Here is a 25,764-nt window from a genome sequence, read left to right on the forward strand (position 1 = left end):
CGCTACCGGCACCGCCACCGGCACCGGCATGAGCGCCGGCGGGCAGCCGGCGGAGCCCTGCCCCCGCGGCGGGCCGTGCTCGGCGGGGAGCAGCCCCGTGCCCAGCCCCGCGTCCCCGGCGCCCGAGGAGGTGAGCGGGGCGGTGGGGAGCGGATGGCGGTGGGGGGCGGCTGCGTGCTGGGCATCGGGGCTGCGGGGCCGCCGCGGGGTGCGGGGGTGCCCTCGGGAGGGGGGTGGGCTGGTGTGGCTGTGTGTGTGCGTGGGGGGGTGGTCTCCCCGTGTGTGTGCGGGGGGAGGAAGTCCCTTCTGTGTATGTGTGTGCTGGGGGGGGTCCCTGTGTCTGTGTGTCCGGGCGGGTCCTCTCTCTGTGGCTGTGTGTGTGTACGGGGGGGTTCACTCTGTGTGTGTGTGTAGGGAGGGGGTGCCCTCCGTGTGGCTCTGTGTGTGTACAGGGGGGGTCCTTCGGCGTGGCTGTACGGGGGGGTCCCCTCAGTGTGGCCATGTGTGTGCTGGGGGGGGTTGTGGGTTGTGGGTCCCTCCGTGTGTGTGTGTGTGTGTGTGTGTGTGTGTGTGTGTGTGTGTGTGTGTGCTGGGGGGGTTGTGGGTCCCTCCGTGTGTGTGTGTGTGTCTCTGTGTGTGTGTGTGTGTGTGCTGGGGGGGTTGTGGGTCCCTCTGTGTGTGTGTGTGTGTGTCTCTGTGTGTGTGTGTGTGTGTGCGGGGGGGGTCGTGTGTCGCGCAGGGCCTCGTGGGGGAGCGCTCCGTGCGGGGGGGTGGCTGTGCTGGAGGGGGAAGCTTGGCTGGGGGGGCTCGGTGTGTGTGTGAGTGTCTGTGTGCGCGGGGGGGCGGCTCCGTGTGTGCCCGCGGGGGCCGTGCGTGGGAGACGAGCCCTCGGGGGGCGGCTGTGGGCACGGGCGGGAGATGCTGCCCCGGGGGGGACGGTGGCGGCACTCGGGATCCCCATGAGGGGGCCCGGGATGGTCGGGTTGGCCGGGGGCTGCGGGGGTGCCGGGGTGCGCGTGTGTACGGAGGGGAGCGGGGGTGCTGCGCGCCGGTTCGGGGGGAGCGGGGGGTCCCGTGGCGGCGCGGTTGCCGCGGGCGCGGGGGTGTCGGTTTGGGGGGCGGGGTCCCCCCCGGCCGGTCGGCCGGGGCAGGACCGGCAGCGCGGCGCCATCTTGGGAGCCATCAGGTGCCCGGCGCGGGGCCGGGCGGCGCGGGGGGCCGCCCCCGACACCCCCTCCCAGCCCCGGCCGCCGCCGCGGGGGGAGCGCTGCTGCCCGGCCTCGGCTCCCCCTCGATCGGCCGCGGGGTGCGGGGCTGCCCCGGGGGACGCCGGTGCCGCCGGCGGCGCCCGGCCCTCCCACCGCTGCCCCCCGCGGGACCGAGCCCCGAGCGCGCCGGGCGCTGCCCCGGGAACGTCCCCCATCCCGGAGTCACCGCCCGTGGGCGGACATCCCGGCACCGGGCCCCCGAGCCCCTGATTCAGGCTCCGCCGGCGGCTGCCGGGCTCTGGGTGTCCCGGCATGTCGTCACGGTGTCGTCGCGTGTGTCCGGCCCTCCCTCCCCCCCGCCCAGCCCCGCCACCACCCCGCCCGGCATCTGGGTTTAAAGGGAAGGGCTGCGTTCGCCTCGGCAGATGATGAAGCGCTACGGGAAGGATGGATGTCTGGGTGACCTCGATACTCCGTGCTTGTAAAACGGCCGGTGGTCCAGGGCTGCCGCCAGAGCCAGCTGTGATATCGGCTTGGTTGGGATATCCGAGGAGTTTAATCCACTCACGGTGTTTCTTGCAGCCACTTCAGAAACGGCGGAGAACTGTGGAGGATTTCAACCAGTTCTGCACCTTCGTTCTGGCCTATGCAGGCTACATCCCATACCCTGAAGAGGTAAGCAGGCTTGCAGTGTTCCTCTACAAAGACACTGGTTCTCCTGGTCTCCCTGCCGTGCGCAGACACAGCTCCTAATCTTAAAGAATCATGGATTGGTTTGGGTTGTGAGGGACCTTAGAGATCATCTATTTTCAACTCCTCTACCATGGGCAGGGGTGCCACCCACTAGATCAGGTTACTCAGGGCCCATCCAGTCTGGCCTTGAACTTTGCTGGAGAGTCATTCTCTCCTTACCCCAAGTATCTGTGCTCTGGGTCTAATCCCTCATTTTCCCGTCCTGTCATTAGTATGTGCCCTGGACCCACGGAGGCAGCATGAGCCCCCAGAACAGCACGGGGAGCACTCAGGACAGCGATAGCTCGACCTCATCTCACTCCTCTGATGGCCACATCCCAATGGACAGTAGGAAGAGCAGGAATGTTGTGGCCAGGGGGGCTGTGGGCAGTGGCCTGCTAATGAACAGCCCTGCCTTTTCCACCACCTTCTACAACGTCCGGCCCCAGCAAATCAAACGGAAGAAACCACCAGCAAAGAAACGCGTTTTGGAGCAGGAGGTGAAGAAGAGGGTGCCGCTGAGTGCTTGGAAGGACTTTGGGGCAGAGCAGGATGGGGTGAAGCAGCTGGCTGCACTGGCAGGACAGCTGTCTCCTGTGAAAGAGGAACTATTGGAGCCTTCCCTCAACCCGCCTGGGGACCCCCAGCCCAGCTCCCTCCTGGAGGAACCGACGACGGAGGAGAAGAACTTGATGTATGGAGCACAGGGAACTGAGAAGCCAACAGATGATCCTCAGCTTAAGGAGCACAACGCCTTCTCTGGAGAGAGGAAAAGCCCTAGTCCCTGTCATACCTTGGACCAAAGCACAGGGGAAGATACAAGCAGAGAGACCTCCCAGCTCAGTGGTAAGTGTCTGGGGGACTGCAGAGGGCCCTGTTGTGCTGCAACCAGTGCCAAACTTTGTCCCTCCCTCAACTGGAGCCACCCTTGCTGGCCACAGGGAGGGTCTGTCGATAGCCCAAGCCTCTCCCAGCAAGAGTAATACTTTTGGGACTTGGGGGGGTGAAGAGCAGAGGGCAGGGAGCTGACCTGCCCTTTGGTAGCTGTGTTCTGCAGAGCAAGTAGTGCAGACCTGAAACAGGTCTGAATTGGGGTGTAGGGCTGCCTTACTCATCTGTTTGGTTTTTTTTTTTCTCTTTTTTCCCCCTTTTGCAACTTTAGCAGTCGAATTCACAGAAGTTCCCAACACCAAAGCAGAAGGTGAGTGGGGGGCTGTCCCATTTAACACCAGTAGAACTGGCTGGTCTGGCCACAACCAGACCTGCGGCTGGTATGGTGGTGTCTGACCAGCGTCTCCCTCTTTGTCCCTGAGCAGACGACGATGCCTGGGATCTGATCACCTGCTTCTGCATGAAGCCCTTTGCAGGGAGGCCCATGATCGAATGTAATGAATGTGCTACCTGGATCCACCTCTCTTGTGCCAAGATCCGCAAATCCAACGTGCCTGACATTTTCATCTGCCAGCGGTGCCGGGATGCCAAGCAGGAGATTCGCCGCTCCAACCGAGCTCGGACAGTGCCCCGCAAACGCCTCGTTGACTGATGCTCCTGCAGAGCAGGAAGGCTGGGGGTCCCTTTTTAACCTGAAGACTTAGACAATCAATGCACTGGCAGGGGAGGGGCTGGGACACAGGGCCGGACTGTCCCCCTCACGCCTCTGCCCCTGCAAGCTGCCCTGCGTGTCCTCCCTGAGGATCATATTGGCCATAGAGCTCGGTTATCCCAGAAGTGTGCGGGGGATAGGAGGATGGTCCAGATGCTCATCCCTGTGGGTGGTGTGTTAGTGTTTGTGATCTCCTGGGGCCCCACATGCACTAACTGTTGGATCCCACCTCCTCCTCGCAGCCCCTCCAAAGAGCCCTGCCCATGTGCCTTCTGCACTTTCCCTGGGGGATGCAGGCCCCGCTCCTGTCCTGGTGACACTCAGCTCAACCCCCACCTGCCAGTCCCCATGACTATAATTCTTAACTGGGTACTTTCCTACTTGCACATCTGGTTACTGTGGGACCACAGCAGGGGGCAAGGTGTGGGACAGCCCCCTGTCACACAGCAGCCCCCAGGCTCGTCCCTGTGCCTCTCTCCTCCTGTGGAAAGCCTGGGCCCCAAAAGTGCTTTATGTTTTTATAGTTACTTTGTATTATAGTTAATTTGTATAATAGTTACTTTGTATTATAGTTAATTTGTATTATAGAAAATTCTGGTCCTTGCCCTGTGGAGTGTGACTGGAGTCTTATGTATATAATAAATACTTTTGCCATAACAGCGGTGGCTTTGGCATAGGTCAGTGACCTTGGTTCTCATGTCCCTTGGGAACCCAAGTGGTCCCCTGCTTTCCTTCTGCTGTGGCTGGGAGGAGACCTGGTGTAGTGACACCTCTCAGCCCTGCTATTCCCCTAGATAAATCCCAAGCTGCAAAAACAACAGGAAACGAGCAGACCAGTGCATCTATATTTAATTTGGCAATGACCACCTCTCCACATTGCTGCAGTTTACAGGAATACTCCATGGGCGGGCTTCTGGAAGTGCATGGCCTGGGGGACAACCTCTTTAGTGGGAATCACATTCCAGAGCCTGCAGGCATCTCACAGGGAGTGTCATGGGTTATTCCGCAGAAGCAGCAGGTCCGAAGGCTGATGGATGAAGGGTGTCCATGTGCCCTTGCTCTGACGCTTTAGGCACATCACTGGCTCAAAAGAGTTTTGCTCTTGCGCTCCGACAAACCTTCCTTGTCTCTGTCTCCACTCTGGAGTGCAGTTAGAAACTGGTCCCAACAGCAACTGAGGTGCCAAAGGCTCCAGTTTTCTCCACAAAATAAGCCTCTAATTCCAACACAGAGATATCATTGGCTTTATTCGCAGATCCAGAGGTGTGCCTGCTTCCATTAGGCATGCTGTTGGGACAGGTGGGGGATGCAGTGAGTGCGACAGGACAAGAAGGCTCTGGGGGCTGCGTGCTGACCTGCTTGAGGCAGCAAGAAGGCACTGTTTGTGGGGACCCTTACCAAGCAGGGTCCTGCTGGTACAACTTTTCAGTTCCAAGGCTCTGAACGGTTCAGGAACAGCAACTAACCTGGGGGTATAACTTCTACGTTAGGGGACAAAACTGGAGTTATGGAGCCAAACAAGCACCCAGTTGAGGTAGGCCAGCAATGGTCTACTCCTCCTTGGCCAAGACAGAGCTGCTTGCCTTCTGCTCCAGTTGGGGAATCACTGCCTCCGTGTAAAACTTCTCCAGCTTGGGCACTGTCTTCCCCCAGAACTCCCTATCAAACTCCACAGGGACCACAGCCGTCTCCTTGGTGGTGTGCACCACGAAGTCGGCCTTTTGGAAGCCAGTGGTTCCCAGCTGGCACTGGACCTGGGTAAAGTAGGGATGATTCTTCTTCAAGGCATAGGAATCCCCATCCACCTCCAGGCAGAAGTCCTTGTCCTTGCAGGCCTCGCGCACTGTCTTGTTCCTGTGCTTGTAGGGACACTTCACCTCCAGCAGCCCCAGGTCCTTCCCTGTGGCTGCATCCTTGATGATCCCATCCGGGCTGGCAGCAAGCCACTTCTTCTCCGGGTGAATGAAAAGGCCACAGTCCTCCACTTGCACTGGCTTTCCCCCCTTCTGTGATTTCTGCTTGTAGGCCTCCACAGCCACCTTCTCATTGCGGATCCCCCAGGACATGGCTGGGGTCTGCACCTTGGAGCCAGAGCTCACCACCTCTTTTAGGTAGGACTTGGGCACCTCGTCTGTCTTGTTGTTGGCAAACTTGCTGTTGGCAATTCTGGGGGCCACGGAGGCAGTGATGCGGTTCTCCCGCCACTCGTACCACTTGGGGTTGTTCTGCTGGCCCCGGGTCTCCTTCTCCACCCTCGGGATGTCCTGGCTCTTGACAGGCAGCAGGAACTGGTCGCAGGCCTTGCTCAGGTCAGCCCCAGGCTGCTTCTTCTGCGGGCACGGGTCAGTTCTGGTAGGACCAGCGGCTCCCTTGGCATCAGGCACCTTCTGCGTTGTAGAACTCCTGGTGGGTGCTCTGCTCTTTTCCCCAGCATCTCCTCTGGCTCCGCGGGATGCTGTGGATCTTGGCTGAGCAGAGTCTGCCTTTGTCCCCCGCCCCTGCGTGGGGGTGCTGGCCTTGGCAGCCGAAGTGCTCCGGGACTGGCTCCCTGCAGCTGGGGCCTTGGCCCGGGCGGCTGAAGTCGAAGGCGGGGGCGCAGCGGGGGCAGTTCTGGAGGCGGTTGTGGCCGGTCGGGGGGACGATGTGCCAGCAGACTCCTTCCTGGGTCTCCCCATTGCTACAAGTCAGAGGATCTTACACTGCGGACATGGAATAAAGTTTAACGCAAATCTTCACAACACTTCTTTCCCTTTTCTTGGCCCTCCCTGCGCCTGCTCCAGGGCGCACCGTCCTTGCCAGAACTGCTACTCCTACACCTTCCCTCGGCTCACGTGTCACGGTGGATTGGCACCTGGCCCAGCTGGGGTGCTTGTTCGCACCCCCCTTCCCCGCAGCCCAGCCCCGAGGGTAGGGCGGGGGCACAGCGGCTCCCCGGAGCCACCTCCGCCGGGACGCGCTGCCCGCAGGAGCCGCTTTCGCGCGGGGACCGGGCGCCTTCCCCGCGGGCCCATCCGCTCGGCCAGCGGGGACGCCGGACAGGCGAGGGGGGCGGGAACCCCCGCACCCCCCCGGGGGTCCCAAGCGCGCTCCGGAACCGCGGTGCGGAGCTGTCCCGGCCGCCCCTCCCGCTGCCGCCGCTCTCACCGCTCCGCCGCTGCCGCCGCTCCGGGCTCGCTGCCCGCCTGCACCACAGCCCGCCTGCACCGCCTGCACCACGGCCCGCCTGCACCGCCTGCACCACGGCCCGCCTGCACCGCCTGCACCACGGCCCGCCTGCACCGCCTGCACCACGGCCCGCCTGCACCGCCCGCCTGCACCGCGTGCCGCAGGGGCGGCGGCCCGAGGGGAGCGGGAGGGCGGGATGGGGGAGCGGGATGGGGGAGCGGGAGGGCGGGATGGGGGAGCGGGAGGGCGGGATGGGGGAGCGGGGCTGGGCGCAGCCGCCGGCCAAGCTCCCGGTCCCCGCTAGAGGGAAGCAGCCGCTCGGCCATTGGCGCCGCGGGATGTGCCCGGGCATGCCCGCTCCGCTCCGCCATCCCTCCGCCTTCCCGCGCACCGCGCCGCCACCGCGACCCCCGAACATTTTACGGCGGGCTGGGGACAAACCCCGCAGGGCAGGGGTCCCTGCCCGGCCCTCGCGTAGCCCCTGCCCGCAGGTGGGCAAAGGGCTGAGCCTCTTGAGCTCCACTGTGAAGGACAGGCTGACCTGACGGGACCCCGCCGAGCCCCGACGGCCCAAGCCGGTCTGAACCTCCGTGTCTCACCTCGAGCAGACGTTCGGGAGAAGGGCAGGAAGCTGGAGCGGCGATACAGCCGGAGCACCCGCTGTGCTGCCGTGTGCGGAGCGTCCCGGCGCAGGATGGCACAGCACGATGAGGGGTGGCCACAGCACGATGCGGGGTGGCCCAGCACAATGAGGGGTGGCCCAGCACAATGAGGGGTGGCCACAGCCCCGCAGACACAGCCCCACCCCCGAGCCTCGCAGGGGGCTCGCCCGCCGTGCAGGAAGCGGAGGCGGGCGTCACCGGCACGGGAGTTTCGGGTTCCTCAAATCCAGGCAGTTTCGTTTTCTCCTGAGAGCCTGGTGCCAGCGAGCGAGCCCCGGCGGGGAGACTGCTGCGGGATCCCCTCGGGCCCGCCCCTCGGCTGGGAGCCCCTGCTATCTTCGCCTGCCGAAAACAAATCCAGCAGCCACCAGTGTGTGGCCTGGGTCTGTCAGAGCCAGCCCCACAGGGGCTTCCAGCCCCTCCATCTACCTCTGCCAGCATCCTGGGAAGATTCCAGTTAGGCAGGCTGGAGTGCTGGCAGCATTCCCAGCCCCTCTCCCCAAGGATCCCAGATGTCTCCACCAGCCATCTCTATCTCTGCTGATGTGTTGTTTCATTTCCTTCCTCCAAGCCCTCTGTAATTCCCTACAAGTGGGCAGACCGATATTACACAGGTTAAGCCAAAGTGTGCCTGATTTTGACCAGAAACACCACTAGCACCTTCCTCCTCCATGGCTGTCCATCCTCAGGATTTGCTTCAGTTCTTGTTTATTAAGGAGCAGCTAAAGAGGACCCCCCTGCCCCTCTCCCTGCAGGCAAGCTCTCTGCTTGTGCAGTCTTCAGCGAGGTTTGAGGAGCTGCAGCTGCATTGAGCACAGTTGCTGCCAGCCGGGGTTTTGGGTTATTTCCCAAAATTACTAAATTCACACTAAATTCACAGGGCTTGTCGGCTACTCAGGACCTGAGAACATCTGTAAAATCTCTGTGGTCTGTGCCCCCTCCAGCAAGCCCTGTCAGTGGGTGATAATTCAGCTCAAGGAAGAGGTGATTTGGGGATGAATACCCAGATTCTGATTGCTCCCTTGGGTGGTGCTGCAGCTGCTAGTGAGGTGTTACTGGGGTGTGAAAATGGAGCCATTGGGCTGAGCTGGGCCTCTGTTTGCAGAGTTTAGCACGTTTTAGCTCTGCTGAAGAGCAGTGCCAGCTCTCCAGGTCTATTTGTGTCTGCGATGAACTGCTGGAGGGAAGCTGTGACAGTGCAGAGCAGGGACACAAACACTCGATGCCTGATGCTGCTGGGAGCAGACTGGGATGGAGCCTTTGTGTGTCTCCTGCTGAAGGTTGCCAGCATCCGGGGGAGGCTCAGCTGTGTCCCCAGCTGCACATGCCGCTGTTATTCACCTGCTGTCACGCCAGGGCCGACGTCTGACTGTGGCTGTGGGCTGGCCAAGCTCCATCACCCCGGCTGGTGGCACTGAACCAGTGCTCACATTTGGATGCTTTTCTTCGCCTCAGCTTGGCCTAGAAATGATATCTCAGAGAAAAATCAAAGCTTGTGGGTTTTTTTTCTGGGGCTGGAGTGGCTCTGGCGCTTGCTGTGATGATGGGAGCAGGAGCCCCATGCAGGTCGCAGGCTGTGTGGATGTGTTGTGGTGTGTGGGGGGCCTCCAGCAGCTCCCAGAGCTGGCGGCTGTCACGGGGGGATAACACATGGATTAGCATCCTTCTCCTGCGGTCATAAAGGAGAGGGAAGGGGAGCAGCTGCACACTTCAGCTCTCCTCTCTGCACCAGGAGGGGAAGTGATATGCCATGGGGCATCTCACATGGGGGAGGGAATGGCTCAGAGTTCTCTAGCAAGGGCTCTAGGGATGCACAGAGTGCCTCTTGGCCAGATAATTGTTGACTAAAGCTCAGGGTGAGGGGTCAGGAAGGAGGAGTGCATCTCTCGCTACCGTGTGCAGCAAAGGGCATCTTCCACTGACATTCCGCTGTTGCTCCTCCTGCTGTCACCTGTGAAACCCCTGTCAGGGAGCTGAAGATGTAGTGGCATATGGGTCAGCTCAGAGGTGAGATCTAAAAATACCTGCTGAGGAGTGGGGACTGCTCCCCTTGTGGTGCTGCTGGATTTTTCTGCCCCAGTTTGTGCCTGGACTGGCTCCAGGTTCGGTGTGGCTGTGACGGTGGGTTCTGTGGTGCAGGAGGTGGGGGGGACTCCTCTCGGTGTGCTCTATAAAAAGCTGCAGCAGCACAGTCCTATCTATAGCACAGGGAGCTGCCTGGGAAAGGCAGGGCAGGGATTAGCCCAAATCTGATGGATTTCTCTGGTCCTGCTTGGGAACGTGGGGCTGTCAGTGGCTGAGGGATTCCCAGTGCGCTCTGGGCTGTGAGATCTCCCTGCCAGCAGACATGTCCTGACTTTACTGGGATTTTCCTGACTGCCTGCACCTTCCCCAGGGGGGTTTATTGTCACACTTGTCACCCAAAAGCTGGGCTGTCCCTGAATCCCCCCTCTTTCCTGCTCCTCAGGGCTGTGATTTCACTGCAGCCCAAGGAGGCTGATGAGGAAAGCCCAGTGGTACCCCAGGGCATCTGGAGTTGGGGTGGATATTGAGCATCTGCCTGCTCCCAGTCATTTTGTTATGGTCTCAGGGCAGCTGAGACCTTTCCTAGTGAAGCTGGTTGTGACACTTGTGGCCAACATGATTTGTACTGGAGAGTTCAGCTGGTTGATGGGGGCTATTTTGCCCCATGATCTGTTGTGGGGGCACACAGGGGGGTGGTTACATGTCCCAGTCAGACAAAGCCCGTGGTTTTCCTTGCTGCAGCATCACCAAGGGTCTCACCAGCACCCTAGTTTGCCTGGACATTGTTATTCTGTGGGTACAGAGCAGCCCACAGCCATGAGCTCTGCTCTTGACTGGTGCCTGTCACTCTCTGAGGGTGTTGGCTGTCCCCTGAGACCCCCAGCGTTCCCCGTGAGAGCATCCCCCACCTCCCCCCAGGGTGCCGGTATAGGGAGTGTGTCTCTTTAATGAGGCTGGGCTTGGAGCAGCTCTGCTGCTGGCACAGGGAGTGAGGGATGGAGCGAGGGCGGTGAAGGAGCCAGTGCCAGAGAGGGAGCCTGCAGCAGGGAGAGGCGGGGAAGGACCGCTCATCCCCCGGGTACCGCAGCCACCCAGACAGAGGGACAGGGAAACCCATCCGCAGGGAAGAGGGCTCTGCAGAAGGCAGGGACCCAGCGGGTACTGAAAGGAGCCTGCAGCCTCTGTGTCATCCTCCTCCTCCTCCTCCAGGTAAGGACCAGGGCCAGGGGCAGGCAGGGTGGCCTGGGACCCTGGGGGTGTCCCACAATTCCTCAGTGTCCCAGGGTTGCACATCTGCTGTCAGGGCAGCTCTGGGTCATAGGAGGGGTGAGAGGTGGAGGTGAGACAGCAGGGCCACAAAAGTGCTGAAATCACCATCCAGCAGCGGCTGGACAGGGCTGGCTCCAGTAACTGCTGGGAACATGCTCCAGGTTATCAGCAACCGGTCCCTGAGCCACGCCACAGCTGTCCCGAGCTGGAGGACACTGGGACCCTTCTGTGGGGTCAGGATTTGCCCTTGTCAGGGGAAATCTGTGTGGCTGAGACTTTTCTTTTGGGGGGTACCTGTGTTAGGGCGCATTGAGGGCAAGTAACTCCTGTTCCCTGACACAAGGATGGGTTTTTCCAGGGGTTTTAGTGGCTCTGGGAGGCAAGAGCAGGAGTGCAGGTCCTGGTGGTCCTGGATGCGGTGTCAGAGTCAGGGTGTGAGTGCCAGCTTGCACGCGCGTGTGCAGTGGACTCTGCTCCCTGTTCCCACTCCTCAGCAGACCAAGCAGGAGGCACCACAGGCTGGAGAAAGTCCTTTGCCCCATCCAGCAATTCCTTTCCCCTTCACTCCTCTTTGGGCTCTGTGAAGTGGTGTGTCCCATGGGAACAGGGCAACAGCACCATCACCTCCTGGCTCCGTGGCCTTCTCAAAGCTCCAGGAGCTGGGATGGACCCTGCTCTCCTGCCTTTGTGCCCCATGGGATGTCTCACAGGGAGGGGAGGCCAGGGAAGCAGGGGGCAACGCAGTTGAGCAGCAGGGGCAGCAATGGCTCCTCACTCCAGGCACTCTTGTAGAGGCTTGGGCTCCTCTCCTTTCATCCTTTCTCTTGAACCTGCCTATGCATCTGTCACTAATGGAAATTTCCTCTGGGTTTGCCTGTGTTGGGTTTGGCCTCTTCCTTCCCCTGGACCATGCTGAACCCCAGCTTGGGTGGCTGTTGCTGCAGCAGGTGAAACTCTGACAACTCCCCAGGCAGCTAAGGAGGGTCCACTGGGCTCAGGCACCTGACTCCCTGCAGCAGCCTTGCTGGAAAACACAGCCTGCCCACAGGCAAGAAGAGAAACATTGGGTTATTCTGACCTAGGGAAGAGTCAGCTCCTTCTTGCCTTCACAGATGGTTTTTAGCTGCCAGCACAGAGCTACCCCCAGCCTGCTGTAGCCCTTTTTTATTGGGGTTGTTGCTGCTCAAAGCAGCTCCTGCAGGTGGAGGTGATGGGGAGGAAGAAGAGAAGGCTGTGAAGGTACTGGAAATCATGCTGAGGATGGGGAGAGGGCTGGGGAGACCTGTTGGTGATGCCACATCGGCATCTGGGGACAAGTTGCTGCCCCAGGGAAAGAGGATGAGGAGTCTGGGGTGAGGAGCATCATGTCTGGTTTTATTCATTACCACGGGGCTTAGAACAGCCAGCACAAAGCGTGGCAGGGCCAGATGGGGCCTGTTTACTCTGTGAGAGTAAATGTAAAGAGAAGTGATAAAAAGCAGCCGGGACAGCTTCTCCAGTAAGTCCCTGGTAAACAAGCTGGCAGTGACCCGGCCAACAGGTGGCACGGCAAATAGCGGGCACGTTGCTGAGCATTAAACTGGGTGCCTTGGGAACAAATTGAACAGCTTTTGGGGAGAAATATGTCTTTAATGGCTCAGTGTGGCTGGGTTGGAGGCATCCTGGTCTCCAGATCCCACCTGGGTGCTGGGGTCAGGACAGGAACCAGCTGTGGAAGTTCCAACTATGGAACTGCAAGTGTGGAGGAACAGCAGGCTGAGTAGGGACCCTGTGCCACCTCGTGTGCTGGGAGCACAGTCTGGGGGCGCAGCAGTGCATGCAGCATCCTGCACAGAGGGTGGAGGGTTGGTGATGATGGGGCGTGGTTGGGTGGCCAGGATCTGCCAGCATAACCCTGCAATGCCAGTTGAGCTCCCCTCTGGTGTAATGGACTGATTTTCCTGGGATGCAGCCACGTTGCTAATGCACTTCTGTGCTTCTCCAAGGCTCCCTGCTTTGTGCCAGCTGAGAGTTTGGTCCTGGTGCTGCCTCCAAGGATGTAGCCCTGCTCTGCTTTCAAGGATGCTCTGTGAGAGGTGCTCTGTGACCACACCCTGAGCCTCCCGTTACCAAAGCTCTCACGAGCTGTTCGCAGGATGAAGGCCACTGGAGTGGGGGCACCAGATGGCTCACTTGTACCTGGCTTTGTCCTTGCCCCGGGCACATTGTGTGCTGGAGCACCGGCACATGGTGTGGGGCCGAGGCCTTGCTGCTGCTGGGTCACAGGTGCTCGGGGCAGAGCAGAGGTGCAGACCCCATGCACACTGTCCACAGACCCACACAGCCAGGGCTAAGGCTGACAGGAATATTTTACACAAATATTTGATGGCACGGGGTGGGCTGGTGTGGGAGAGATGCCTTGACTCCAGACAATTAATTGTGATGGTGCTCCTGGGTGTTTTTCCCAAGGGAAAGAGAGGTGTGGAGTGGGTTAGTGCCATGGCTGGAAGGCATCCCCAGCCACCTTTCTTCCTGCCAAAAGGTGGGACCCCAGACACATCCATTTCTGGGCAAAGAAGGTGATGATCATCCACTTGTCAGGCTCCACCCTGCAGTGCATTCCCCACTGTGCTGTTCTTCCGTGCAGCACTGACCTTGTTGTTAATTATTAAACCCCCAGCAAACACTGCTCGCTGCTTTGTCCTAGTTACACTGTGGGCTTCTCACCCTTCTGGTTGGCTTTTTTTTTAAAAAAAAAAAAAAAAAAAAAATTACCCTGGTAACCTCTGTGGATGAATGGAGATGGGAGCATCAGATTCACAGCCAGTAAAGGAGATGGCCTGGAGAGGTTCTGGAGCTGCTCTGGGGTGGCTGAGAGATGGCTGTATGCGGTTGGGCATTATCCATTCTGTCCAGGAGTCTCAGCTTGTATGCCAGGGTTTGGGGCTTGCATGTAACCACTGTCCACAGGAATTTTGTTGCCCTTTCTGTGGGCTCCTGTGGCTCCAGACCTGGTTTGCAGGTGGGCTGGGGTCCAAGGAGAGACCTGGGTCCAAGTGTCTGTGTTCTGTGGATGCTGAAGAGCAGCCTTGGATGGGGGAGGGCTGGAGACCTGCTCCCTCTTGCAGGCTGGGCAGATGGAAATGGCTTGTGAGCAGAAGCCCCCTTCCAGCTGATCTGTCCCTGAACATCCAGTACCTGCCTTCCCTGTGTTCACAGCTGCCCACAGAGGGACCATGCCAGGCCTCTACACCCTCTTGTCCTGGGAGGCTCTGCCCCTGAAGAGCTCCACGGTGAAGGCTTGTGCCAACGGATACTCCCTGAGCATCACTGCTCACCTCACATACACCAACCCCCACAAGGAGCCTGTGGAAGGTAAGGGAAGGCTATCAGGTCTAGCAGGGACCTGGGCTGCCTGCACAGCCCCCTGAAAGCCCCTGTGCTGGAGAGTATCCCCGCCCATCTGTGTCCCAGCCCCTAAACCCTGCTCATTTTGGGGAGCAGAGATGGAGGCCACTGTCACCCACTGTGGGCAGGAGGAGAGTGAGACTGAGCAGAGTCCCATCACAGAGGCACGGGAGGATTTCACCCTCCCTCTGGGTTAGTGAGGCTCTGGTCGCTCCCGTATCTCACTCGCGTGCATCTCAGCGAGTCAGACGGGCTCTCAGGGGGGCTCCCGCGGGCTGCTCCGTGCCACAGCAATGGCCATGCCTGGATCTGCCTTGGGGCTCTCTCCCGCCTGCAGGCATCTTCATCTACCCGCTGGAGGAGTCGGAGGTGGTGGCTGGCTTTGAGGCAGCAGTGGGCAGCCGGCGGGTGACATTCCAGGTCCAGAACCGGCACCGGGTGCAGGACTGCTGCCTCCAGTGCAGCCCCAGCCCTGGCCGGCTGCGCCGCTGTGCCAGCGGTAAGTGCCATGGCATGGGTGGTGCTGTTGGGTGTTCCTGGCCAGGAGGCTCAGAACGGGCAGGGGGGAAGTGTGGGGGGATATGAGGGGCTGAGAGCCACTACCAGGCCACCCCAGTGCCTGGTGTGTCTCTGGGGCTGGAGATCTCAATGTCTCCTTCGCCCTCCCTGCACCTCTTCTGAGGCTCTGCCATCATTCGCACACCTTTGTTACACCTGTGCTCTGCTGTCACCTTTGGGAGCAACTAGGGCCACTAATGACCTCCTCCACAACCCCACATGCCTCGCTGACCTGCCCCCATCCCTCATCCCTCTCCTGCCCAGGCCACCTTGTCTTGGATGAGGACGTGGAGCGCTCCACCTTCATCATTGTCACTGGCACACTGTGCCCGTCGGAGAGCCTGGCCGTCACCCTGAACACAGTGCAGGAGCTGCCCACGCTGCCAGACGGGGCCCTGCGCCTGCTCCTGCCCCCCATCCTCACGCCCCACGTCCCCGCCAACCCCGAGAGCGAGCCGGCAAGCTTGTGTGACGACAGGTTGGCCCTATGGTGATTTTCATGGCTTCCTCAGTCTCTGCCATCCCAGGGGGGCGATGCCAATGCTGGGCAAGCAGGGCTGGGGGGCAGGAGCCATCACCCCCTCTCCCCTTGCAGCCCCACCAGCTGTTTTGGGGGGCCAGGTGCCCGGAGCCAGTCACCCACTGTGGTACCTGTGGAGAGCCTGGATGTCTTTCGGGGACGACCCTACAACCCTTTTCCTTACGAGTTCAACTTCGAGCTGCTGGTGAAGGGCCCCTGCTTGCTGGCAGGTAGGGGATGTGGCTTGAGTGTTACCAGTTGGTTGTGTAAAACCTCCTCAAAATGTGGGTGATATTCCCTGGTCCCTCCCTTCTAGTGAGGGCCTGTTCCTGGGCATTCTCATGAACTCCCTCCAGGCGAAAAAGCCCTTTTCCCATTCCATCCCTGGGGCTGGGACCCCACAAACTCACCCTGCCTGTGCCTTTGGGCAGTTTTAGGTCAGCAGCCTCCTTCCCTGGGGTGATATGATGCACTGGGGAGAGGATGGGTGAGGAGGGTAAGATGGTTGGTTGGTTGGTTGGTTGGTTGGTTGGTTGGTTGGTTGGTTGGTGGGGGTGTGCTCCTTGCTGCTGGCCCAGTCAACCCCATTAACTCTGTCAGGAACAAGCCACTGCTGTGGGGCCTGGTGGGTGGGGGGCTGAGGAGGGGGTTTGTGAGGGACTTATCTGCTGCCTTCCCTTCTCTGCAGGGCTGGAGAGCCCATCACATGCCCTGAGAGCTGACGCTGACCCCTGGGCCAGTTCTGCCACCACCACCTGTGTCACCCTAGCTGAGCCCCACCACTATGACAGGGACCTGGAGATCATCCTCTACCCTTGTGGTGAGGGGAGATGGTGCCCTTGGAGGGTTCGAGGCATCACCACAGAAACATCCAGAGCATCCCTCAGCCCCTTGCAGCACAGGGTAGCTTGAAACTCTCCTGTGCCCCCCAGAGCCCCACAGCCCCCACCTGGTGATTGAGGATGGCACCATGACATACCCCGAGTACGAGGCACACATCCGGAGCCGCCGGGATTACGCGCGGATTGCCAGGAAGGACAGCAGTGGCGAGAGACAGGTGACAGGGCAGAGCTACTGCTGCCCCAACCGGGAGGAGAACAGGGGGAGGTGGTGGGATGTGGGTGAGGAAGACCTTGGTGTGCTCTGGAGGCTGTGAGAGAGCCTCTGACTGGCCCGGCTCGCAGGTGGCTTTCGTGCAGAAGCGTTTCCACAAAGACATCTTCCGCAACCCTGTGCTGATGCTGAACTTCTGCCCGGTTGTGGAGGGTGTCCCTGGGGACCTGCAGAGCGTCACCCGTGAGATCCTCTTCCTCATTGACCGCAGCGACACCATCAGTGGCCCTGACCTTGACAAGGTCAAGGTGAGGCACGGCCATGGGTCTAGGGGTGCTCCCTGGGTGGCCAGCCTTTAGCAGCTGTCCCTGGTCCCTGCTGTCACCTCAGGAGGCTTTGCTGGTGGCCCTGAAGAGCCTCCCTTCAGGAACACTGCTCAACCTCGCCAGCTTCGGTGCTGACATCAAACCGCTCTTCCCATCCAGTCGCCTCTGCAGCAATGTGAGTATCACAGGCAAATCCTGGGTATCCTCTTTGTCCTCCTCCCATCTCCTTGGCTTGGGGTAGGGGCTGGTGAGCCGGGGTACCGCTGCAAGGCCGGCTTTGTGCTGACAGGAGACCTTGCGGCGTGCCTGCGAGCACCTCGGCGGGCTGCGGGCAGACCCTGGCGGCACCAACCTGCTGGCAGCTCTGGGCTGGGCGATGGCACAGCCCCTCCACCACGGCTACCCTCGCCAGCTATTCCTCTTCACCGGTGTGGCAGTGGGCAATGCAAGCAGGATCCTGCGGCTGGTGCGCAGGCAGGCCAGCACTGTCAGGTACAGCAGCGGCACCGCGGCAGAGCTTGGTGTTCTCTAAATCCCCCGCGCCGTTCCCGCTGATTTCTCTTTGTGCAGCCTCAAATCTTACCTGCGCCTGCCCCAAGGGTGTCCTTCACCCATCGCGTCCCTCAGACCATGGGCTCAGCTATTCCTGGGGTGCCCCAGCCCAGCATGGAGCCAGGGCCGCTCTCTGGCTGTCAGACACCTCTGCCCATCCCTGCTAAGGGCTCACCACTGGGTGTGCCGGCCCCAGCCCAGCCGTGGCTTTCCATCCCCTGGCTCTCCTGCAGGTGCTTCAGCTTTGGCATGGGCCCGCGGCCATGCCGACGGCTGCTGAAGGCCGTGGCCAAGGTGAGCCGGGGCCGTGCCGAGTTCCTGAGTCCGGCCGAGAGGCTGCAGCCCAAGGTAACACCCAGGCAGGGGCGTGGGGGGCACCGGGGACACCGCCGTGTCTGACACTGTCTCCACTTGCCACCCCAGCTGATCAAGTCCCTGAAGAAGGCGATTGAGCCAGCCATCAGCGACATCACCATCGACTGGTATGTCCCTGACAGTATGGAGGCTCTGCTCTCACCCACCGAGCTCCCGGCCCTCTACCCCGGTGACCGCCTCATCAGCTACTGTGTCCTCTACAGCATCGCCCGCTTCGGTGGCAGGCGCCCGCTGGTACGACGGGCACAGACCTGGGAGGATGGGGTGGTCTCAGTGCATGGTCCCCCTGACTGGGGGGCTGATGGTGTCCTCTCTCTCTCCCCTAGGGCCAGGAAGGAGCTCGCCAGAGCTCCCGGGGTTCAGCCTTTCTCTCCCAGCAGGAAGTGCCCAGTCCTGGGGAGAGCCACCAGCCATCCCAGAGCAACCCAGGAACCGGGGATGCCTCCCTGGAGCTTTTTGCTGGAAGTACAGAGGTGTCAGAGAGGAGTGAGTGGGGTCCAGAGCTGGGGCTGGGGCAGTCCTGGGAGCCATGGGCTGACAGGGTGTGTACTCACTGGGCAGGTATTGATCCTGTTTCTGGAGGAGACATCTGGAAGCGGATTTACCAGCCCTCCTACATCCAGGAGCAGTACGTCCTGACACACTGTTCTGTCAGCACTGACCGCAGCCAGGGGCTGCTCTCCCGCAGCTCCACCAGCAGCGAGTCCACTGGCTCCCGGGATGTGGCCCCCGAGGGTGGCTCCTCGGCTCCTGGTGCCGATGTCACCTCCCAGCAGGGCCAGAAGAGCCTGTCCCTCTGTGAGTCCTCCACCAAATCTGCCCCGCTGCCCTCTGCCCCAGCTGGCACCAAGGTAAGGATACCAATGGGGTGCAGGGGCACATGGTGTGGGGGTTGTTCATGGCTTAGCTGGAGCCTTGCTGCCCTGTTGTGCCCATGCATCTGCCCACTGGGCTGGGAAACAGAGTGCTGTAGCCTGGATTTTAAGCAGGGATCAGCAACAGATGCCATGGGGATGATGTTCCTTGGGTGGTCTTGCTCTGTTGAAGTGGGGCAGCTGGGGACCAAGCAGCTGGTCCCTTAGTATCCCTGGCCAGCAGTCAGCTGAGGGTCTAACAGAGCCCTGAGCCAGCTCAGTGACACCTTAAAGCTGCAGAAACCAAAGGAAAATAGCTGGGCTGGCATCATGTAACAAATCTGTTGGGCTGGAGAAGAAGGGCTGGCTGGCTGGGCTTCAGCCCTCAGCCAACACTGCCAGACGCTTCATTAGCGACGGGCCACATCCCTGCTGCTTCATACCTGGCTTTAGAGCCCAGCTGGGTCACCGGGATGGGGAAAGGCAGCTGCCCTGGTGACGATGGCCCCAAGGTTTGGTGAGGCCAGCTGTCACCCAGCACCAGGACACACTCCTTCCCAATGGCACGGCTTAGGTAACCCACTCCTGTCACACAGCAGCACAGCTGGTGACCTTTGCTGCTGAAATGTCAAGCGTAAGTGATTTCCCTGCAGAGTAAATGATCCTCCCAGCTCCCTGCTGCTGGGATGAGAGGTGGCATGGGTGCCACTGCCCTGACATGGCTTTTAGGGGAAGCATCTCAATGTAGGGACATCACTCTGCACTGGGAAATGCATCCCATTGTAACACCATCCAGCTTGAATATCCTACTTAACCTCACTTCTGCACACACACAAATCCCTGGCAACTCCAGCATTAGCCTGAGTCAATCCCCAGGGATGTTTGCAAACTCCTCTGTGGGTGCTTCCCATGTCTGTGGTGCCAGGCAAGCATCCCTGGGAGGCAGCTGGTGCCAGCCTGCAGAGCACTGGGGCTGATGACAGCCAAGGCTCCAGCCAGCAGCCGGAGAGGCGCAGGTGCCCCATCACAGCTCAGAGCAATGCGGGCTCTCTGCTGGGCTTGCCAACAGCCTTGTCCCCACCGCAGGTCACGGTGGCCCTGAGCACAGAGGAGCTGGCACGGCAGAAGAAAGCACTGGCACGTGCTGCCTTGGCTGGGCGCAGTTTTTCCACGCCACACGGGGAGCTGGATGCCCATCGACTCTGCCAGGCCTTGGAAAAGGTGTCACAGAAGAGGAACCAGTCCCTGGAGGGGCGGCTGGATGAGCTGGGTCCCCAACCACGGCAAATGCAGCCCAGCGCAGGAGAGTCAAGTGTGTGCTGGCTCTGGGTTCGAGGTTGGTGAGGACGGAGCCGGGTGCCCCTGCCTTGCTGAGCCCACCCTTTGCCGTTGCCCAGATAACCTCCTCTCGCCCACCCACCTGGACTGGGACATGCTGGTGGAGCCCTCCTACCTCTTCAGTGCCTCGCCTGCGCCCGAGCCGGGGCAGCCCAGCCTGGATGATGCCAGCATGCCCCTGCGCTGCCAGGTGGTGATCCATGCACTGCGAGCAGGCAAGCCGGTGTCCTGGGAAGTGACAGCCTCGCTGGAGTCACTGCTGCAGCCCAGGGAGGGGCCGGGCAGGGAGGACCCACCACGGCGGGTGGCCAAAGCCTGGGACAAGCCGTTGCACCGCCTGGCAGCGCGCTCCGTCGTCCGGGACAATGAGAGCGTGGCACAGCGAGAAGCCAAGCTGGAGCAGGGTGAGTGCTGGGGCGGCTGCCTGGGGCGGCTCCCGCAGCCCCCCGCTCTAACCGCGTTGCTCCGGGCAGGTTTTGCCCGTCGGTTCCGCCTGAAAGCCGTGCAAACCAGCAAAGCCTGCAACGTGCCTTCCCTCTACACCCGCCTGGTGCCCGTGGACGGTGCCACACAGGCAGCCCTACCCGCAGCCCCCGAGGTGTGGGGCATAGGTACGGGCAAGGGCCTGGTGGGATGGGGAGGGGGCAGCAAGGGGACAGAGGGTTGAGGTGGCATCATCCCTTGCAGCTGGCTCAGCCAGCCGGACACGAGCCGCTGCAGCAGGGAACTGGCACCACCGGAGCTCCTCAGCGGGTCAGGGACAGCAGCAGGATGTAGAGGAGCAGGATGAGGCCCCTGGCACTGCAGGTACTGACTCAGACCTTTATGTCAATTTGTGCTCCCCAGGGTTCTGCACAGAGACCCACAGCTGTGTGGGGCTGGGCCTGCCTAGGGTGCTGTGGATATCCAGAAAGAAGCATCTGCCCCATACTGGGGAAGGGGATGTGGCATGACAGCACAGCAGCTCCTGAGAGCAGCTGTGAGCCGTGACGGTCCCTGGAGCCTGGGACCCCACAAGACTTTGCTCTTTTACAGAGCGAGACGAGATTCCCAGGTCTCCAGGCAGCATCTCCTCCCCTACCTTTGGCTGGGAAAAGCGGAACTACTCAAATGGTGTGTCCATGCTGGAGGGGGCCAAGGATGAGGGTGGGAGATGGGGTACCCTCAATGCCCTGCCACAGCTGGAGCATCCACTGTGCCTGCAATACCTTGGGCACATGGGCTGAGCTGCCCTGCTAGGTACTGGGCAGTGGGACACACCTCTGGGTGCATCATGTTCCCACTGTGCTTAACTCTCCCCCCTTGCAGGGCCTCCATCCAGCCCCTCCACCACCTCCATGGGCTCCCAGAAATCCACAGAGAGCACTGCAGGCTCCAGGTGACACTGTGGGGTGGGGGGATGCAAGGGACCAAAAATGGCACGTTGTGGGGCGAGGGGGACAGTGCCATTTTTTGGAGCGGCTGGTCCCATGTCACCTGCCAGCTCCTGCAGCTTAAGTGGGGGGGTTTGGTGTTCCATCCCCTTCCCTGCAGCAGTTTGGTGTCCAGCTGCCATTCAGGAATTCCTCCCAGTCCTGTTATCTTGCCTGTGACCCCACAGGTTTAGCCTGAGCAGGCGCAGGGGTCCCAGCCTGGTGCTGCGCCCGCAGTGCCTCAGCCCAGAAAGCGAGCGCTCCAGCAACCATGCGAGCCATGACTACCTCCCACTGGTAAGGACCTGCTCCCTGTCCCCAGTCCCCATCCCAGCAGGGGGACCTGCCCTGCTGGGTGCCAGCTGAGCCACCCAGGTCACACCTGGCAGAATGAGCAGTGGAAGATGCTCCCAGTAGGTGCTTGCTCAGCCCTGCTGTGTCCTTAAATGTCTCTGGGGATCCTGGCTGGCTTTTTGGGGGGCATTAGACTGTCCCTGTGTGCCAGGGACACTCCTGCAGCCCCTGGTGTTTGCCTACCCCCCACTCATCTGTCCCCTCTCCTTGCAGGTGCAGCTGCAGCAAGCCCGGGGGCCGTTCCAGCTCACCGAGAGTTTCTCTGAAGTGGTGCAGATCCCCTTGGACCGCCTGCGCCGGGCCTCCCCCTATGCCTCCCACCGTGCCAGCCTCAGCCCCGTGTCCCCAGGGGCCAGAAGCATGCCTGAGGCAGGATCTGGAGCTGAGGAGGCTCAGGAGCCCACTGCAGCCCTGCAGCCCAGCTCGCCCACATCCCGGAGCACTTGCTCCGAGGTGCCCAGCGCAGCCGTGTGGGTGCAGGCGGACAGCGGGCACGGCTCCGAGTCCGACACCGGGCCCCACTCTGCTGCCCCCTCTGAGGCCGGTGTGAGCTGTCAGGACATGGGGCCAGAGGATCTGGAGAGTGCCAGCTGGGCCACAGCAGTGGCCTTGGCGTGGCTGGAGCATCGCTGCGCTGGGTTCTTCGAGGAGTGGGAGCTGGTGGCAGCCAAGGCAGATGCGTGGCTGCAGGCACAGCGCCTGCCCGAGGGGGTGGACGTGGGCTGCCTCAAAGGGGCAGCCAGGCACTTGTTCCTGCTGCTGCGTCACTGGGACGAGAACATCAAGCTGAACATGCTGTGCTACGACCCCAACAATGTCTGACGGCCGCCCGAGGGGCCAATAAAGACACCTGGCTCCAAGCCAGCTGTGCTGGTGTTTCTGTTTCCAGCAGAGAGCTGCTGGCTCCATTCAGGCCATGCCAGGACTCACCAGAATCCTAGGAGGGGGTCACCCCCTTCCCAGCCATCTCTGGTGGGAGGGAGCAGGCAGGGGTATAGGAAAAGCTGTACTGGAGGGATTCATGGGCTCCATCAAGGCAAATGAAACCTTGAGGCAAAGCAGTTTTGCAGCTCCTCTGTTCTAACCTTACCCCAGAGGCTGCTGCTCAGCCCTGGGCACCCCCTTCCCACAGCTGGGAAGCGAGAGTGCCCATGGCTCTACAAGCTGCTCTGCCTTCCCTCAGGTGGGGCAAGTCCAGGGAGAGTTGTTCTGACATCATCACAGGACAAGGATTTTGGGGAAGGACAGTTCCCTTTATTCGGGAAGTCCTGCCTTTTCAGGGTCCCCACACCCTGCCCCCTTTGCACAGTTCCAGGGCTCATGGCCCTCTGTGGGCAGCCTGGGAGTCAAGTGGGAAAAGAGCAGGCAGATGGGGCAGTTCCAGAGGCCAGTTCCCAGTCATCCCCACTCTCACTGGGCTTTCTTAGACACGGCTGTGGGTTTCCTGCCCGGTGGAGGGGTGTGTGACACCGGTGTGGGGGCTGTGCCGTACCAGAGTTGGAGCAGGATGAGTCCATGGCAGATGTGCAGGGAGAGGGAGCTGCAGACTGTGGAGGGGTAAGTGTTCCAGCAGAGCTCGATCACGCCCAGCAGCAGCACCCTGTGCAGGGGGAAAGCTGGGGGTCAGCGTGGAGGGCACACCAGCCATCCTCACTCCCAGCCCCCCAGCAGATGGGCGCTCCCCTCCCTGCCAGCACATACTTGGGCATGTGGGCGAGCTTGGTGGTCGGGGTGCACCAGAGTAAGTAGGGCAGTGTGTGGAAATACCAAACGTAGAACTGGTAGTGCAGGGAGCGGCTGCAGCAGACACCCAGGAAGTTGGAGGAGAAGAGGATAAAGACAATCCATGCACTGGCATTAAGGGGGCAAACACAGGAGACTGAAGGTGTGATTCCACAACAGCTCCCCAGCTGTCCAGCATAGCTCCTTTCCCCAGGGCAGGCTGGTACAACAGCACTGCATGACCTGGAACTCAACCAGGTTTCTCCCTGCCCTGCCCTGCCCTGCCCTGCCCTGCCCTGCCCTGCCTTCTCCCTCTCTCCTCATTGCCCACCCTGCCAAAGGATATTGTTGACAGTCAAGCGAGGGGATGCGGGTTTCCTTTTGGCAGGATCCTTCAACAGAGTCAGGATATTCTCTTTGGAACTGAGGAGAAAGAACATTGATCTCAGTTGCTGAAAGTCTCTCCCACCCCAATGTTCTGCTGTGAGCCACAATGCATGGGCCGCACATTCCCCAAAACAGAACAGTATCTGCCCTCCAACTCACACCTGCAATCCCAGGACTGCAGCACTGTGGGGGCAGGGGAGTCATGGATCTGTATCCTGCACATGGGATTGGCAGGAATCAACACCTGTAGGGGACCCCAGATCTCACCTGTGCCACCGGTGCAGTGCAAAGAGCCCCAGGCCTGCCAGGTGAGCCAGGAGCAGAGCAGCATGGAAGACTCGATTCTGGAAAACCTCTTCTGGGAGGAAGCGCCAGTTCACTGTCCATTTGAACTGGAACTGGCGGCCCAGGTCAAAGGAGCGGGTCAGGTACCCCACAGGGTTCACCAGCAGGAAGGGCAGGCCCAGAACCACCTGCCAGGGACACACCAGCATCAGCACAGAGCCCTCCACCAGGTCACGGTTGCCCCGGCTACCTCCTGAGAAGCCCAGTGCCACGTGTGGTGACAGGGACAGTCAGCCAAAGATGAAAGTCATGTGAGTTAGATTATTTATCAACACCCAGCTTGCTGCTCACAGCCAGAGATGCTGGTACCACTCTCTACCCATGGCTCTGCAGCCTGGCAAGGCAGCCCACTATTCCCTGCTACTGCAGCCAGCCCAAACAGGGACCCACCTGGAGCAGGGCACAGATGCAGAGCTTGGGGATACAGCCCAGGAGACCAAACCGTTGCAGGAGGAGGAAGAGGAGTCCAGGGGCGAAGAGCAGGATATTCATCTTCACCGACACAGCCAGGCTGAGCAGGAAGCTGCATTACCACTGTGGACCCCACACGGGAGCCCAGGCAGCCCCTGAGCCAAGCGCAGCCTCCTCCTGGGGCTGAGCTGGCTCACACACCCAGCACCCCATGGGGAGCACCCCCCAGCCCCTCACCTGAAGAGGAGGCAGCCCCAGGACCAGCGCTCCTCCAGGAAGAGGTTGATGGCGAGGAAGAGGATGGCCATGGCCACAGGGTCATTAAAGAGCCGCAGGACAAAGATGGAGTGGATGCGATATGAGGCGCAGCACATGAAGAAGAAAACATATGGAGGGACCTTGCAGGGGACAGAGACACAGAGGGGTCATCAGCAGCCTGTCCTGGAGTCCCTGCTGCTACTGAGCTCCTCCAAACCTCAGCCCTGTGTCCTTTTCTCCGGGCTGGGGGCTCAGCAGAGCCCTCCCAAGGCGAAGACCCGAGGCGGCCGGCAGGAGCCCTGGCCTCAGGGTACCTTGTTTGTTCGGCAGTAGATGCGGAAGACGAGGAGCAGGTTGAGGAGGTAGAGGCCGGCGAAGAGGTACTGTGCCAGGCGGATGTCGGAGCCGCGGCCCGTGGCATGGTACAGCCCCAGGAAGATGTAAACGAAGCCGGCGGGGTAGCTGTGGGGAGACGGGAGTGAGGGGCCGGGCCCTGCGGCCCCTCCGGGAGCCGCTGGTCACGAAGAGCTGCGTGTCCCTGTCACTCACACCAGTGGCCCGGTGTCACCCTTCAGCTGGGTGTAGTCGAGGGTGCCGTTGGCGAAACCCTCCACCTCCTGCATGTAGGCCTTCCAGTCGATCTCGGTGTCTGCGGGACGGCGGGGTCAGCTGGGGCTCGGAGGGCACTGCAGGGGGCGTGGGGGCTGACCCACCTCCGAACCAGCCAGCCTGACCCTGTGCCTCCCTGCCGTGCTGTCAGCACAGATCTTCCCCTGCCGGCCATATCCAGGACCCCCAGCCCAGCCCTGTGTCCCTCCCCTGCCCCATCCAGGCGCCCCCGCCCGCTCCTATCCCCCTGCCCGGGGGATGCTGTCACCCGAGGGGCCGGGGCAGCTCTGTCCCCCCTGCCCGCGACATCCCCGCCCACCGCGCTGCCCCAGGACCATCCCCGCCATCACCTCCCGCCCCGGGGCCGAGCTGTCCCTGCCCCCGGACCGCCCCGCGCTGTCCTGGACCGGCCCCGCTATCCCCGGGGGCAGCCCCAGGCAGCACCGGGCCGGGCCGGGCCCCGGCACTCACAGGGGACCCTGCGGATGACCCAGAGGTTGACGCCGCCCTCGGCCAGGCAGAGGCAGGCGGCCACCAGCGGGGTGTAGCGGGGTTCCAGCAGCGCCGCCCGCCGCTCCCGCCATGCCCGCCGCAGCGCCGCTGCCCCCCGCCCCGCCGCCATTCCGCTCTGTGTTTCCG

At 61.2% G+C, this 25,764-nt stretch overlaps 4 protein-coding genes across 9 annotated transcripts; 2 read left to right on the forward strand and 2 right to left on the reverse strand.

Moving 5' to 3' along the window:
* On the forward strand, positions 1-4,202 carry LOC111945199 (PHD finger protein 13-like). Of its 2 annotated transcripts, XM_086844717.1 has the most exons (5): positions 1-130; positions 1,791-1,883; positions 2,174-2,786; positions 3,103-3,141; positions 3,257-4,202. In XM_086844717.1, exons 1-5 carry the CDS (start codon positions 29-31, stop codon positions 3,481-3,483), a joined length of 1,074 nt encoding a protein of 357 aa, XP_086700843.1. In that variant the 5' UTR covers positions 1-28; the 3' UTR covers positions 3,484-4,202. The 2 variants fall into 2 exon arrangements, with proteins under 2 accessions (XP_086700843.1, XP_023803642.2); XM_023947874.2 differs by lacking the exon at positions 1-130 and having other exon boundaries at positions 1,384-1,883.
* Positions 4,203-4,374: 172 nt separating this feature from the next.
* Positions 4,375-7,712, reverse strand: LOC147651334 (uncharacterized). Of its 3 annotated transcripts, none has more exons than XM_086844714.1 (2): positions 7,308-7,712; positions 4,375-6,242 (listed from the first exon to the last, which is right to left on the reverse strand). In XM_086844714.1, the coding sequence occupies exon 2, from the start codon at positions 6,216-6,218 to the stop codon at positions 5,094-5,096; it is 1,125 nt and encodes a 374-aa protein (XP_086700840.1). In that variant the 5' UTR covers positions 6,219-6,242; positions 7,308-7,712; the 3' UTR covers positions 4,375-5,093. The 3 variants fall into 3 exon arrangements, with proteins under 3 accessions (XP_086700840.1, XP_086700839.1, XP_086700841.1); XM_086844713.1 differs by lacking the exon at positions 7,308-7,712 and adding an exon at positions 6,688-6,874; XM_086844715.1 differs by lacking the exon at positions 7,308-7,712 and adding an exon at positions 6,735-6,861.
* Positions 7,713-8,335: 623 nt separating this feature from the next.
* VWA5B2 (von Willebrand factor A domain containing 5B2) lies at positions 8,336-22,253 on the forward strand. 2 transcript variants are annotated; one of them, XM_023932926.2, is made up of 22 exons: positions 8,336-10,604; positions 13,863-14,018; positions 14,389-14,550; positions 14,874-15,087; positions 15,205-15,359; positions 15,818-15,949; positions 16,062-16,186; positions 16,314-16,490; positions 16,573-16,683; positions 16,798-17,000; positions 17,294-17,408; positions 17,484-17,669; positions 17,762-17,921; positions 17,997-18,286; positions 19,376-19,601; positions 19,687-20,031; positions 20,101-20,238; positions 20,315-20,434; positions 20,663-20,740; positions 20,936-21,005; positions 21,228-21,336; positions 21,607-22,253. In XM_023932926.2, the coding sequence occupies exons 2-22, from the start codon at positions 13,880-13,882 to the stop codon at positions 22,213-22,215; spliced, it is 3,864 nt and encodes a 1,287-aa protein (XP_023788694.2). In that variant the 5' UTR covers positions 8,336-10,604; positions 13,863-13,879; the 3' UTR covers positions 22,216-22,253. The 2 variants fall into 2 exon arrangements, with proteins under 2 accessions (XP_023788694.2, XP_023788695.2); XM_023932927.2 differs by having other exon boundaries at positions 10,411-10,604; positions 14,874-15,099.
* A 372-nt stretch (positions 22,254-22,625) lies between these two features.
* Positions 22,626-25,762, reverse strand: ALG3 (ALG3 alpha-1,3- mannosyltransferase). Of its 2 annotated transcripts, none has more exons than XM_086844712.1 (9): positions 25,597-25,762; positions 25,066-25,165; positions 24,831-24,978; positions 24,496-24,656; positions 24,238-24,358; positions 23,770-23,975; positions 23,462-23,538; positions 23,095-23,239; positions 22,626-22,993 (listed from the first exon to the last, which is right to left on the reverse strand). In XM_086844712.1, exons 1-9 carry the CDS (start codon positions 25,745-25,747, stop codon positions 22,804-22,806), a joined length of 1,299 nt encoding a protein of 432 aa, XP_086700838.1. In that variant the 5' UTR covers positions 25,748-25,762; the 3' UTR covers positions 22,626-22,803. The 2 variants fall into 2 exon arrangements, with proteins under 2 accessions (XP_086700838.1, XP_086700837.1); XM_086844711.1 differs by having other exon boundaries at positions 22,626-23,009.
* Between the last annotated feature and the right edge of the window lie 2 nt (positions 25,763-25,764).

This window comes from Cyanistes caeruleus, chromosome 10, assembly GCF_971803275.1.
Source record: "Cyanistes caeruleus chromosome 10, bCyaCae1.hap1.1, whole genome shotgun sequence".
Classification (NCBI taxonomy): Eukaryota; Metazoa; Chordata; class Aves; order Passeriformes; family Paridae; genus Cyanistes; species Cyanistes caeruleus.

Excerpts from the sequence above, each read along its gene's own strand:
- LOC111945199 (XM_023947874.2), top strand. The coding sequence starts at position 1,656 with ATGGATGTCTGGGTGACCTCGATACTCCGTGCTTGTAAAACGGCCGGT. Across the intron at positions 2,787-3,102 it reads AGAGACCTCCCAGCTCAGTG|CAGTCGAATTCACAGAAGTT; the intron begins GTAAGTGTCTGG and ends TTGCAACTTTAG. Across the intron at positions 3,142-3,256 it reads TCCCAACACCAAAGCAGAAG|ACGACGATGCCTGGGATCTG; the intron begins GTGAGTGGGGGG and ends GTCCCTGAGCAG.
- LOC147651334 (XM_086844714.1), bottom strand. The coding sequence starts at position 6,218 with ATGGGGAGACCCAGGAAGGAGTCTGCTGGCACATCGTCCCCCCGACCG.
- VWA5B2 (XM_023932927.2), top strand. The coding sequence starts at position 13,880 with ATGCCAGGCCTCTACACCCTCTTGTCCTGGGAGGCTCTGCCCCTGAAG. Across the intron at positions 20,741-20,935 it reads AAAGCGGAACTACTCAAATG|GGCCTCCATCCAGCCCCTCC; the intron begins GTGTGTCCATGC and ends CCCCCCTTGCAG. Across the intron at positions 21,006-21,227 it reads GAGAGCACTGCAGGCTCCAG|GTTTAGCCTGAGCAGGCGCA; the intron begins GTGACACTGTGG and ends GTGACCCCACAG.
- ALG3 (XM_086844711.1), bottom strand. The coding sequence starts at position 25,747 with ATGGCGGCGGGGCGGGGGGCAGCGGCGCTGCGGCGGGCATGGCGGGAG. Across the intron at positions 24,657-24,830 it reads TCTACTGCCGAACAAACAAG|GTCCCTCCATATGTTTTCTT; the intron begins GTACCCTGAGGC and ends GTCCCCTGCAAG. Across the intron at positions 23,976-24,237 it reads GCATCTGTGCCCTGCTCCAG|GTGGTTCTGGGCCTGCCCTT; the intron begins GTGGGTCCCTGT and ends TGTCCCTGGCAG.